Source organism: Mustela nigripes, chromosome 13 (genome assembly GCF_022355385.1).
Source record: "Mustela nigripes isolate SB6536 chromosome 13, MUSNIG.SB6536, whole genome shotgun sequence".
Lineage (NCBI taxonomy): Eukaryota > Metazoa > Chordata > Mammalia > Carnivora > Mustelidae > Mustela > Mustela nigripes.
Genome location: NC_081569.1, coordinates 33,557,878 through 33,571,488, shown reverse-complemented (window position 1 = coordinate 33,571,488; position 13,611 = coordinate 33,557,878). Strand labels below are relative to the sequence as shown.

General features: G+C 46.8%; 1 protein-coding gene across 1 annotated transcript in view; it reads right to left on the bottom strand.

Annotated features, from left to right (window-relative positions):
• The window catches only part of THSD4 (thrombospondin type 1 domain containing 4), a 557,289-nt gene that overhangs the window by 517,779 nt on the left and 25,899 nt on the right, over nucleotides 1-13,611 (bottom strand). The window contains exon 3 of the mRNA XM_059371952.1: nucleotides 5,713-5,782. Coding sequence (XP_059227935.1) covers nucleotides 5,713-5,782 — 70 coding nt within the window. The remainder of the gene's footprint in view (nucleotides 1-5,712; nucleotides 5,783-13,611) is intronic.

Below are 13,611 nucleotides of genomic sequence, written 5' to 3'. Positions count from 1 at the left end.
TTTCTATAAATAACAGGTTGAAGAGCCCTTTTCTTTGGCTAGGGGCCCAAGGAGTGAGTTTTATTTCCTTCTTCTAGTTTTTTATTGTTTTCTAAGTTCTTTTATAAGACATGTGCATACTTTAATTTAAAAAAGTAAACTTAAAAAAAGAAACACATTGAGCAGTTGTGATGTATGTGTATGTTTTTTCATTTGTAGGAATAAAAGACGACATTTCACAGCTCTTTCCAAAACAGATTATGTTGACTGTACACATTATGACTTACAAAAGCAACTTGCTCGGTCAGTGTCGGTTGGGCAGACACAGCAGAACAGTTTCATTAACTTGAAAGCTTTCTACAATCTCCATAGTTTCCCTTATTAATAACGTATGGTTTTTATTAAAGTCTTAGTCAAGTTTTTTTTCCCCCTGCTCTTGGTCTTACCTTATCTGCAAATGAAGCCACAGAAAGTTTTAAAAATACAACGATTTGCCAAGTGTCACTAAAAATTTCCAAAAACAGAAGCTGAGTGATCTTTTGTGATAGTGTTCTTGTTGCAGGATAAGAGGAAGACATCTGGATAGAAATATCTGGAAAGAGCTGCTGATGCTCTGCCCCAGAATCCTTTTCTCCTGCACCATTATGGGACAGGGACGTGTCCAGTCACCCGAGCCGCATTTAGAAAAGCATAGTTTACTTGACAGCATTTACAAATTATGTCTTTTCCTCAGAATAACTTACACTGCAGAAATGCTTCCATATGCTAAAGTTGGACATGCTATTGTAATGAAAAAGAAAAAGAGATGTCTTTTAGTGGGTAGTTTTCATATACATACAAAACTGCAATATGCACAAATTAGTAATGCTGTCCCTTAAGAATTTACCATAAATGGTTTTCTAATTCTTTCTGCCGCTCTCTGCTACAGATTGGGAGTGAATTTTGTCATAAAACAATGGGTCAGCAGGAATTCAATTATGATTTATCTAAGCAATGAAAGCAATTTGAGAGCAATCATAATTCTTATTTTTTAATGAAAAAATAGACTTTTTCTCCAAACTTGTGTGTTTCTTCAAGTTCCACGAGGAGACAACTTCCAACTTCAAATTCCAAAACACACACATGTGCAGTTAACTCCTCTCTATTAGGCTTTAGACTGGTGGTCTGCCAACTGTGGGCATGGGCCAAATCCAGATAACCACCTATTTTTGTAAATAAAGTTTTACTGGAATACAGTCACTCACATTCATTTACCTATTGTCTATGGCTGCCTTTGTGTTACAAAAGCATAGGTGAATAGTTAGAAACTTTGTAGCCCAGAAAGCCTAAAATATTCACAGCTGCTCTTTCATGGAAAAAGACATTTCTGACCCCTGTTTTACTAAGGACATACTTTTCACATTGCAGAAATAAATGGATGCTACCATTGTTGGTACCTCTGCCAGGATTTTTAGGATATAAGCAGGCAGTATGACAACCACAGCTCTACAAAGCTCTAATGAAACAGTAAGAAGAAATTCAACACCCAAGAAAGTACTGAATCTGTTCTTCTCTAGGGTGAATGACAATGACTCTGGCAGCCAAAGTGCATATAATTATATTTGAAAGCTCTCCTAAAATGTATGTTCTCTAAGTAAATTAATCTATAAATAATTTTGAAAAAAATTAATCAATTTTCCTACTGCAAAGTTCTTTTCAATATTTTGGGGATGTACCATATGCCAAGATGGGATACTTTCTACTCAATTTTAAAATTCCACATTCCAGGGCTGCCTGGGTGGCTGGCTCAGTTAAGCATCTGTCTTCAGTTCAGGGTGCTGGGATCATGATCTTGGGGCTCTGGGATGGAACCCGCCCTGGACTCCCTGCTTAGTGGGGAGTCTGTTTTTCTCCCTCTCTCTGTCCCGCCACTCACTTGTGCTCTCTCTCTCAAATAAATGAAATCTTTAAAAATAAGTAAATAAAATAAAATTTAACATTCCAACATAACTCATAGCCTTTTTTCTTTCATTGTTCAGAACAAATACTTAAGAAATATAAAAGTAATACCTATCTGTGAACCTTTTTTTCAGGATATATATATATATCATGTATATATGTGATATATATGAAATATATGTATCAGTCATCAGGCTAACTTGGAAAATAGCAAAGTAAATCATCTATAAAATATTTTCAGCTATGATGGTCTATTTGAGCAACAAGAATCAAACACTGGCAAATTGATTCAACTATTCAACAATTCATTCAACAATTGATTCAGCAATTCAACTATTAAGATTAACAACCTTGACACTTGTAAACAGTATTAATAGTATAACTTAATAGTGAAAAGACAGCTGTCTTGGTCCATGCCAGATGCTATAACAAAAATACCACAGATGGGGGGAGAGGGGTTTATGATCAGCTTACATTTATTTTTTCACAGTTCTGGAGGCTGGGATGTCTGAGATTAAGGGGCTGGCAGATTTGGTATCTGGGAGAGCCCATTTCCTGTTTAAAGAGAGCAGGCTTCTCGCTGTACCTTCATCTAGCAGAAGGGGCCAGAGATCTCTTTGGGATCTCTTTTATAAGGGCAAGAATGCCCTCATGACCAAATCACCTCCCAAATGCCCCACACCTCTAAATACCATAGCACTGGGGATTAAGTTTCAACATATACATGCGGGGGGACACGTTCAATCTATTGCATTTCACTCTGGTCCCCCCAAATTCATGTCCTTCTTATATGCAAAATATATTTATTCCATCTGAACAGCCCCCAAGTTCTTAATCCAGTGTCAACTTTAAAGACTAGGCCCATCTAAATATCACCTCAATTCATACAACCTGTCCTGAGCCAATCTGCTCTCCAACTGTGAACCTGCCTAGTCACACCTGTCACGTGCTTCTGAAATACAGCAGTGAGACGGACACAGGACAGGCATTCCCACTCCAGATGGGAGAAAGAGGAAAGAAGAAAGCAGTAACAAGTCCCAAGCACGTCCAAAATCCAAGGGCAGAAATTCCCTTAGACCTTAACGCTCAAGAATAATCCTCTTTGGTTTGATGCCCCTGCTCTCCAGACTCAATGGGACAGTGCTCCTGCCTGCAGCTTTGCTGGGGAAGGCTGAGGCCCCAAGGCTCCCCGGTGCCCTGCCCGCAGAGCTTTGGGCAGCCCTGTCCCCCTGTGGCTCTCCAGGGTTAGGGCCTAGGATCTCGGCTCTGCGGGGAGGCCGTGTCCTGTGAAGTCAAGATGGGAGCAGCCATGCCCCTGTGGCTTGCTGGGCACAGCCCACACCTTACCGGGTTGCCAGAGCAGCACCTGGGGCAGCCGAGGAGAGAGTGCTGGCCATGGAGACCACCCAGAGAGGTGGTGTGTGGAGGGTCAGGCACAAGGAACACCTAGTTTGCATTCTCCCATGGTCTTGGAAAATAGTCCTGGCTTCTGTGAGATGGCTGACTAGTCTCATCATCAAATGTCTCTTGGCCACACCCTTGGTGTTCTCCCTGAAGACTTTCTCCTTCTCTTCAATATGGAATAGCAGAGAATAGTTGAGATATTCTCAACTCTTTTAAGTTCTGGGCTCTGCTTTCTTTCCAATTAACAATTCCATCTTTAAGTCACTTCTCTTTTTTCACATTTTACCACAAGCAGGCGAGAGTAGCCAGGCCACTCCTTCCACACTTTGCTTCGAAATTGCTTCAGCTAAATATCTAATTTCATCGCTTGTAAGGGCCACCTTCCACAAACACGAGAACACAAACACAATTCGGCCAAGTTTGTTTGGTTTTTGGCCACTTTATAACAAGCATGGCCTGCCCCCCCCCGTTTCTAATAACATGTTCTCATTTCTGTCTGAGACGCCATCCTTCGCCGTCTGCAGTCCACGAGCTTTTTGCTCGAGATCACTGTTCTCCCGTTCTGAGCTCGCAGCAGAACACCTTGAAAAGTCCACTCATGGCAACACAGGCTCCTCCTAGCACGTGCCCCGCCCCCTTACTCTTCCGGTCCCTGCCCGTCACCGCATTCCAAAGCCACCTCCATCACGTCACGCATTTGTCAGAGCAGCACCCCACCTCTCAGTGCCTGCTTTCGTCAGGGTCCGTGTGGGCTGCTAAAAGAAAGTACCAGAGACTGTGTGGCTTACAGACAACAGAAACTGATTTCTCACAGGTCTGGAGGCTAGAAATCCAAGATCCTGGTGCCTTCTTCTGGGTGGCAGACGTCTCATTCTATCCTCCCGGGGCAGGCAGGAAGCTCTCTCCCGACTCTAATAAGGGCACTAATCCCATTCATCAGGGCTTCCCTCCCCTGAAAGGCCCCATGGGCAGATAACCTTCATACTGGACATTAGGTTTCAACAGGTGAATTTGCAGGCGGTAGGGGGGACGGAGGAGGGACACAAACATTCAGTCTACAGGAGTTGTCCTCTCTGACTTCTTGAAATTATGAATGGGGATAATGCAGCGAAGGGGGAGGGGTATAGATTTCCAGTGACTCTAACAACATGAGGCTGAGACCTTGGTCAGGTTTTCTATTCATTCCTTCATTCATCCATTCATTCATTTATTCATTCCACGAGCTGGGAAGATAGCAGTTTCGTGGAGCTGACATCCTTGTGGGACATACAATACAATACAGGCCCGTACCTGGCCCGGAAAACCAAAGACAGAACATAAGCCACAGGCCTCAGAGAAGTTAGACGATGCAGACAAGAGCATTAAGAATCTTGTAAGAAGGGTCACGTGCAACCCCTGGGGCCTGCTCTTGTCCGCTCCCTTCTCTCCCGGATTTCCCCTGTGAACTCCCTCTCTGGGGAAAGTTTCCGAGCAACTTAGTCACACTCAGATACGAATGCCTGACCTATCATTCCTCTGAGAAGTGTCTGCATTTCCTAACTTACAGGGAGGAGGAGATTCGAGGTCGTAGGAAGGGGTTTTAGGGACCGTCTCAGAGTCATCTCAGGCATCTGCTCCTAAGGGAGCCTTCGTCATGGCCCTGTCCTGGTTCGGCTTGTTTCGGCAGCCGCCAATAGCTCACTTGCCACAGAACACACAGAGCCTGAAGGGAGGCATGCTTGATACTGTCCATGTGCCTCTCCCCCAGAAGTTCTGCCCCCCCTTTCTCCATCCAGCCCTGTTGCCTCAGAGGCTGGCCTCTGAGGACTGCATCAAGGGATTTCTGTCTTCTTTTGGGTGAGCCCAGCTCAGGGGAGCCCCCAGCTGGAAATGGAGGAGGGGAGCAAAGAGAGGGCCGGTCTTTGTTTCTCTGCTCCCTCCCTGCCTGGCTGCTGGCTGCCAGGGGCTGCGACGCCATCCTGCCAAAGGTCGGAGCTCCCCACTGGGGCTCGTCTTGCCTATAGCTACAGCCCCATCCCCAGCTTTAGGTAGAGCCTTTCTTTAACCATCAAGACCTGCGGCCCCTAGAGGGGGTCAAAGCCCCACGCTGGTGCTCCACCACTCCCAGGTGGGTCATCTTCTCACCGAGCTCGCCCTCGTGGTCCCACCAGCAAGGACACAGCTAGCAACACCAGCGATGCTCTCAGGTCAGACATAGACTCTGGGAGCCAGCTTCATTCTTAAGCTCCAAGGGCTTCAGAGGGACAGGACTGGGGAACATTCTATAAACAGTGCTTCCTCTCAAGATCAGCGGTGACTCCCCTCCAAAGAGAGCCAAACTCAGGGTGATGCCTAGAGGGACCCCAGTCCCTTGGTGCAGAGAAGCAAAGCCTCTGAACGGCCATGGCTTACCTTTCTGTGTTCAGTGGAGGGCTGTGGGCAGACGAACTGGAGTCCAAGCAGCAGGAAGGAACCCAGGACACTGAGAAGGAAAAAACAGCAACCATGAGTATGTCCCCTGCTGCAGCAGCACCCAGGGGAAGGCAGCGGCTACCCCTCATCACCGGAAGGCAGAGATCAGACCAACCCCTGCCCTGGGATGGGACCCAGCCAAGGTGCCAAGGGCCAGTCTCGAGGGAGGGGAGGCAGCACAGCGCTGTGGGCTTGGCTAAGGCGAGGTACATCTGGGCTCAAACCCTTTCCCAACACCAGCGGGGTTTCTAAATCAGGATGTGCAACCTCAGGAGCCTCAGTCTTCTCCCGGGTAAGATGGGGCCAACAAAAGAAGCTGGCCCGGAGGTTTGCGGAGGCCGGACACAGAGAAACGCCTAGAGCACAGGCTTGGTCCTAGTGGAACTGGTCAGGTCATGCTAAAAGTGAGGCTCTGAGCCTGGCCAGGGAAGCTTCTCTCCTACACCCCAGGCTTCCCCTGGAGCCTTCCTTCTGCCCGTTCTTGGCCCTTGAGTGTCACAGATGTTCTCCATGGGTGGGATTAGCCGTGTTAAGCCCTATTGTCACCAGCCCTGATTAGGACTTGTCATCAAATAAAGGGAAGGTGTGGAATAGGAGCCAGCTGGCCCTTAAACAGCAGGGTGTGCGGAGAGGGATGTCACTTTGGATTCAAACACATTGAGGATGGAATCCCAGCTCCACCATTCCCATCTGGGTGACCCTGGGCAAACTAGTGTCTCTGACCCTCATGGTCCTCACCTTCTGTAAGGGTCGCTGGGGATGACGAAGGTGAAAACACCCACCTAGTTAGTCAGAGGACAAACACTGTCAATTAACTAAAATGCCCAAAGTACCTTGACTTGAAATCATCAACATTTGAAGCATCCCTGAAAAGAGGCCACTGTCCTACTTAGTTGTCTTTTGTATCCTTTTTTTTAGGGTTTAATCCTGAAGACAGCGAAGTGACCTGGGTGGTTCTCACCCTTTTTGGAGGCTTCCAACACAACTGTGAGATGGAAAACACTACTCCAGTCCAAGCAGAACTCACCGTGCGGAGGTGGACGTGAGGAAGCCTGTCTGAACATGGGAGTTAGGGCGTGTGGGGTTAGAAAAGGCTCCCACCATCTCAGTATCCTAAATGCTGCCCTAAGCCCCTCGTTGTAAGAAAATTAGCCAGGTCCTGGCAGGCCACCCAGAATGGATGTGAACAGACAGGTCAGAGACAGCAAGGGGGCAGGAAGTGGGGCGAGGGGGCCATGTAATGAATGGGGTGACAGATGCATCCTTTCCATGGTTGTCTTGGACTTGGCAGCTGAGGCTCCAAAGCAGAGGCCCAAGGGTAGTACATAGACACCCACTCCAAACAGGAAGGGCTGCACCATTTGCTGAGAACCAGAAAAGGAGGTGCCCCCGCTGCCCCACCCTAAGCCCTATACAAGGAGCAAGCCAGAGGGTGAGAGAAGTTCACCCTGTCCAGATTTCTTTGAAGAGAAATGCAGGAGCGCTGAGCACAGCCCCCTCCTGTCTTCTGGGAGAAGTCAGGGTTCCCTCCCAGGACAAGACAGGAGGGCTGCCATGTAGAAAGCTTTATCTGAGCCCCCATGTTAAGGATAGGAAGGACCAGTGCGAGAGTCTCCCCCTGAAAAGTATCTCAAGGACAAAACCCCGCTGAAGTGTCTGGAAGGGCAGAGTGGAGAGAAAGGGCTGGAGGGGAACATTTCTGGAACTTGCAGGAACAGAATATGCTGGCTTTTTCCTCTCAACTGAAGGCAGGCACCATGGATCACTGGGTTTAGGTTGTCTAGAAAAAACCTCACCAAAGGCTGCTCGCCAGGGTTAGGGGATCAGTGGTGGGTACCCATGGAGTACCGGACTTGGAGGAGGGTCATAAGGAGATGTGCAGCAGGACACCCCAAGTGAGGGGGAGGTTCTCCAAAGGGCCACCCTAAGTGCCCCAGGAGAAAAGAATACAGAACTTAGACAACTGCCAACACCAGATCTCCAGCTGCACTCAGCCCATGGAAACCCTCTGCCCAGTTACCTCCCCTCTCCCCTGAGGCAGAGGGAGGGGCCAGGTGGAGAACTGGGCTTAGGAAGAAAATAGCCCCGCCCCCTCTCCCCGCTAAGAGGGGTCTGAAGCCCCACCCTCCCAGTCTGGGGGCAGAGAGACACTTTCACTTGAATGAGAGACTAAAATTTTTTATATCTAGCATGCTGGGTCCATAAAACTTTTTATATCTGATGGGACTTTTTTTTTTCCTAACTAGACTTTTTTTTTTTTTTTTGACAGAGATCACAAGTAGGCAGAGAGGCAGGCCGGGTGGGGTGGAGGGGTGCGGGGAGCAGTCTCCCCGCCAAGCAGAGAGCCCAAAGCGGGGCTTGATTCCAGGACCCCCAGATCACTACCGGAGCCGAGGGCAGAGGCCCAACCCACTGAGCCACCCAGGGGCCCCCCAGACGCCCCCCAGACTTTCTTTTTAATGTTGAATATCTATATGCAAAACCCTTCCAAGCAGGGGATCTATTCAGAAAAATAGAATATGAAATTAGTCATGAAGAGAATCAAAGAGCTGGCTTATAACTTGCCGAGGATCTGGGTCCAGTAGACTTTTCTGTGACGATGGAAACGTTCTATTTCTGCACTATCCAGTGCACAGGTACACGGATCTCAGGGTGAAGTGATTCACATTTTAGATGAATACCAAAAACTATTGAAGGAAAATGAAAAAGTACAGGCATTCCACCAATAAAACTCTCCCTTCCTACAAGTACAGCTTCTTTGGACTTTTCTTTTTAAAGATTTGTTGATTTATTTTAGGAGAGAGAGAGCAGGGGGAGGGGAAAAAGGAGAGGGAGAAAGAGAATCTCAAGCAGACTCCCCACTGTGCTCAGAGCCTGGTGTGGGACCCGATCTCAGGAGCCTGAGATCATGACCTGAGCCGAGATCAAGACCAGAGCCAAATTTGAGTTGGATGTTTAAGAGTCGGACTGAGCCACCCAGGCGCCCTTTCTTTGGACTTTTTGATACTTGAAAACAAGACTGCCCATTAACCTGCAACAAGCCAGAAAACTGCCCAAGATGTCCTCCAGCCACCAGGCAGGGGCATCTAAAGGAGTGGGTGTAAACATGCTGGTGGGACGAGAACAGGTATGTTCTAGCTGAATCCTTGCTGGATCCAGTTTGTCCTCCAAACCCAGGTGCGTGTGTATTACAACTAGTGAGTCTACGCTCCTTAGTTACATGAGCTGGCACAACTAACTCCTCTCTGGACCTCAGTTTCCCCATCTGTAAAATGGGAATAATATGACCTGCCCTGCCTCCCTCAAATTAGTCAAGGTGAAAGACAGCCTTCTCATGAACCTGTGCCTACAACTCTGAACCACAGTAACATTCTGGCACTGTTTATTCACATTAAAAAAAAAAAAAACGATTGGTGTGGTTTTGTTAAAAAAACAAACAGCAGCTTCATAAATATGTTACACACCTCAGTCCCTCCAAGTTCTTGGCAGACACCTAAGCCACATATTTGTAATGCAATCAGAAGTACTTTCTCATAACCACTCATCCCAGGCTGTTTCCATACCTTTCCAGGGGACATGGAGCAGGACAGGGAGTGGAGGATGAGAGGAGGGAAGGTTCTGGGTGTTCTCTGTCTCAGAGGAAGGGCATTCCAAGTTGCCTGGTCAAGTCTACTCCCAGATACTTTTACAGCTCCTCCCCTCCCCTATTTTGGGTGTCTGCCCAAAGTTGTCCTTTCTCCATAAAGCCTTCCCCAGTCTGCACAAAAAGCTTCTTTCTTACTATCTCACGGTTGAGTCTTTATTCAGTTAAACTCCCTCCACCCACTAGACTACAAGCTCCATGAGATCAAGGAGTTGGTTTTATCCCTACTTTATTCCCCAGCATTCAGCGAGTATCTGCTATATAGTAAAAGCTTCATTTACTGAATTAATGAATGATGCCACATCCTCCGGACAACTTATGAAATTTTAAGACAAATGGAAATAGTATGAATTAACAGATTCAAAAATGCCCCAAGACACTTTGGGAGATTTTAAAAACTATCTCATGAGGGACTTATTAAGATCAGTTGTGCTTTTCAATTTCTATGTGATGCCCCCAAAATTTAGTCTCATCAGATTGACACAAGCTATGACAACAAAATGTTTGTTGGTGCCTCTTGTTGCAAAAATGCAACACAAATTCTATTTAACATTCAATTGCTTCTTTTCTTCACTGACCTGGGTCCTAGTGGACCTAAATGCATAGGGGTAACCGATAAAATTCATTCTGGAATAAACTCTTAGTAATTAAATGGGCTCTGCTCTGAATGGAATAGAATAAATTCCCCCAGAGGGGAAATTATTCTTTGGGCTGCAATAACAGCAGCCAGAGCAATATATAACCCCAAGGGCCAGATGAACCTCTGCCAAGGGCTGGAAGTTTCCCACCCCTGCTCAGCAGAGTCTGTTTTAGGACACCCCACCCTGCTCACGCATACCTATGTAATTGGTCCTCCGTAGCTGTGCCCACAACTGCCTCAAAACACCAACAATCTAGCCCAAACCCTTGTTCCTCCTGACCCAATTCAAAATTAATGTTGGGGCATTGGGAGAGCCTGTGTGTGTCTGTGTGTGTGCAACTCGTGTGTTATTTCACTTTGATAGTTTGCTTTGGCAAACTGTTCCCAGCTTGCAACATTTTGACAGATTGAAGGCTACCAGGGCCTTTGGCAAACAAATCGCACACTCCCCTCCAAGCGGCGGGGGAAGCCACATTCCTACGAAGACTTTCCGATTCACCTTGCAGTAGAAACGACCCAAGATTTCACATCAGAACACACAGGAGAAAAAAAAAAATGCCATCTCCCCAGTATTGTTCTAGATCTTAAACACTGAATCATCTCATTGCCTCATGTAGAAAATAATGCTCATTGAAATTTGGCACAAGATTTATAGCATGGAACTGGGGCTCTGCTCTGGGCTTCTGGATTGACCCAGGTCAAGCCTACCTCACTCCCCATGCCACTCATCCTCAAATCTGGGTCGGGGGGTGGATCGCGTCACAGCCACCAGATACCTAGGCTCACCTCAATGAACTCAATACTTGAGCATATCAAGTAACAAAACAAGGAAAACAGGAAAGAAAAAAAAAAAAAGAAAAAGAAAAAGAAAACCACCACCAACAACCAAAACCCAAAAGCCTTACCTCTTCTGCAGTTAGTATAACCCAAGGGATATTTGGGAAGCAACCTGGAAACGAATAAAATTATACTGACCTTAGCGAAAGAGAGCCAAAATCTTAGCACTGAAGTGAAATCTCTACTTATGGTGCTCCAGAGATGAAAAAGGTTTGCCCAGCATGCCTGTCACCATGTTTGGCCTTCCTTTGACAGCAGTTAAGAGTAGAGGCAGACAAGAGGGGGCATTGGAAATGAAGGCTGGATGTTTTACCACTGATCTTCATGCTTCGGGTATAATTTCACTGAATCTCCACAACCATCCTACCCAACATTTTTCTTATACCCACTCTTCAGGTAAGGAAATGGAGGCACAGAGAGGCGAAGTCATTTATTTGCTTATCGAAGGCCACACACACCTACTAGTGGCAAAGGCTGATTTTGATGCCAGCAGTCAGACCCCTGGCCCGGATGCTTAACCACCGTGCTCTGGGGCCTCGTTAACACAACACCCCTTTGAACCCCGCATTTCATCACATCAATTTTCTTCCCCAGTCTTAGGAGGCTGTGGCTTCACACATCTGTTTTACTTTCTGTCATGCTTGCAAAAATAATCAGAAAGTAAGTACATGTGATAAAACCTAGTTTATCCAGCCTCACTAGAGAACCTTTTAAATTTTAGAATAATTGAAGCTAACCATTTCAATCCCAACTTCAAAAAAAAAGGTACATTCTACTTATTTTCCTGCTTTCTTCTACAGAGCATGCTGAGCTGAAGTCACCTTTTCTGGATGGCTCGGGACCGCCAGTGTTGAGTGTCAAACCATTTGTAGAGCACAGGTAGCCTTGCAGCAGGGCAGGTTGAGAGGCGCAGACACCTGCGGTCTTCTGAATCCAGCGGGCCCTCTGCTGTCTCCTCCCTGCCTCCACATCCTTTAGATGCTTACTGCGCTGTGGCTGAGCCCATGTCCTCCTGATTCGGCTCCCTTTACCTCGGCCTTAGCTTCGGAACCAACCTACAGCCAAAGCAAGACCAGCAGGCTCCGGGGAGGGGCCCGCCTGGCTTTCGTGGGGTGAAATGTTTCCGATCTGGAGCCTGGATTTGCAGACACCTACTCAATGCTTATTGGCTTTTATTGCTTATTTCCAGGTTCTCAACTCTAGAAGCCATTTGCGTTTTCTGAACCGGGGCCTCTGGAAAAGGGAGGTGTCTGTCACGGCCCGGCTTTGTAAGACACGACACCCTTCGGTACTTCTTGAGGGAATAGTTTCTGATACATCTTTCCAACGAGCAGGCTCTGGTCGACACAGCTCTGGTCCCAGCTCAGGGCCAATGAACAGCCAGTGGATGCAAGAAGGGAGACAGAAGAAGAACCAGAGGGAGGGCCAGAGAGGCAAAGTGCTGCCGTCACGCTCCAGCCATGCAAGTGTTTTCCTAAGAGCATCCCAGAATCCTCTGTTGGGAAAATTAAAGAACTGGCAAAAGGAAGATGGTCCTAAAAAGAGGATTTCCACAAGTTGGCAGTTACGCGTTCTAGCCCCTGAGGGAGTGAGGGGGGCAGTGTTCCCCGGAGGCCTATCCATCCCCTTGAGTCCATACGGAATGGGTCGCTGGCAGCCCAGTGATCACACCTTGACTCCACTGAACCCTTTTTGGTACAGAATGTTCTAGCAAATCCCACAGTCAAGTACTGAGTGATGAGGACATGATCCAGGTACAGGGCTGTGCCAGGCAGAAAGAAAAATCAATAGCGTCTGAATGCCTGCCTTCATTTTATAGGTAGGGGTTTGCCAGGGCAGTCCTCCAAAAAACGATTTTATTTCCTCCTAGCCTCTCGGCCTACCATTCAGAGGACTCTCCTACCAGGCTTCCCTTAAAAGATTCCAGCAGGTTCTAACCCGGTACCCTCGTACTTTTCGGCTCACACCAGAAGAGCTGCGTTCCTACAGAGTCAACTATGTTCCCAAACCTGTTTCTGCCAGTGGCTTTGGAAGTCCCTACAAATATTCAAGCAGTCCACAAACCCATGAAACGGAGCACCAAAAGAAAGAGTAGTTGTTAGCTGTTTCTACAAAAATGAAGCTGATGGCTTCGGAAAAGACTCGATAAGGCAAGTAGCCAAGAAAAAAAGCTGCTGGCAAATTAGGTGTGGATGAGACAACTGTAAATGATTAGGGGCAAAGATAATAAAAATCGAGAATCATCTGAACTCGGATTGCTTTGCAAATGTCTTTAAATTCTCACTCCACGTTAAAGAAACCCAAATGGAAACCCTAGATGATGCTTACGGGTGTGGTCTGCGCACGACGGACAATCAGGGGCTCCGGCTCAAAGAAAAGTCCTTGGCCCCACATCAAAACATAGTGAGTGAATGTACATGTGTTTTAAGTTAAAAATAAACTGTTAAAGGTGTGTGCGTGTATCATTTGTATGACTGTCTGCTTTAACCTGCTTTTGTAATTAACAATCCTCATCAGGAAAGAAAAATGTTCTACTTTCTTTTACACAAAAGAGAATTATTAACTTATTCATTCAATATTCAACAAATATTTATCAAGCATCAACTGGGTAGTGGTTTAGATGAAGAAGGCTTACTCAAAGTCTCTCCGGCCGTAACACGATGCCGTTTAATCCTGATCATCAAACCTGGGCCCTTCTCTTTCTTCTCCCCCTCCTCCT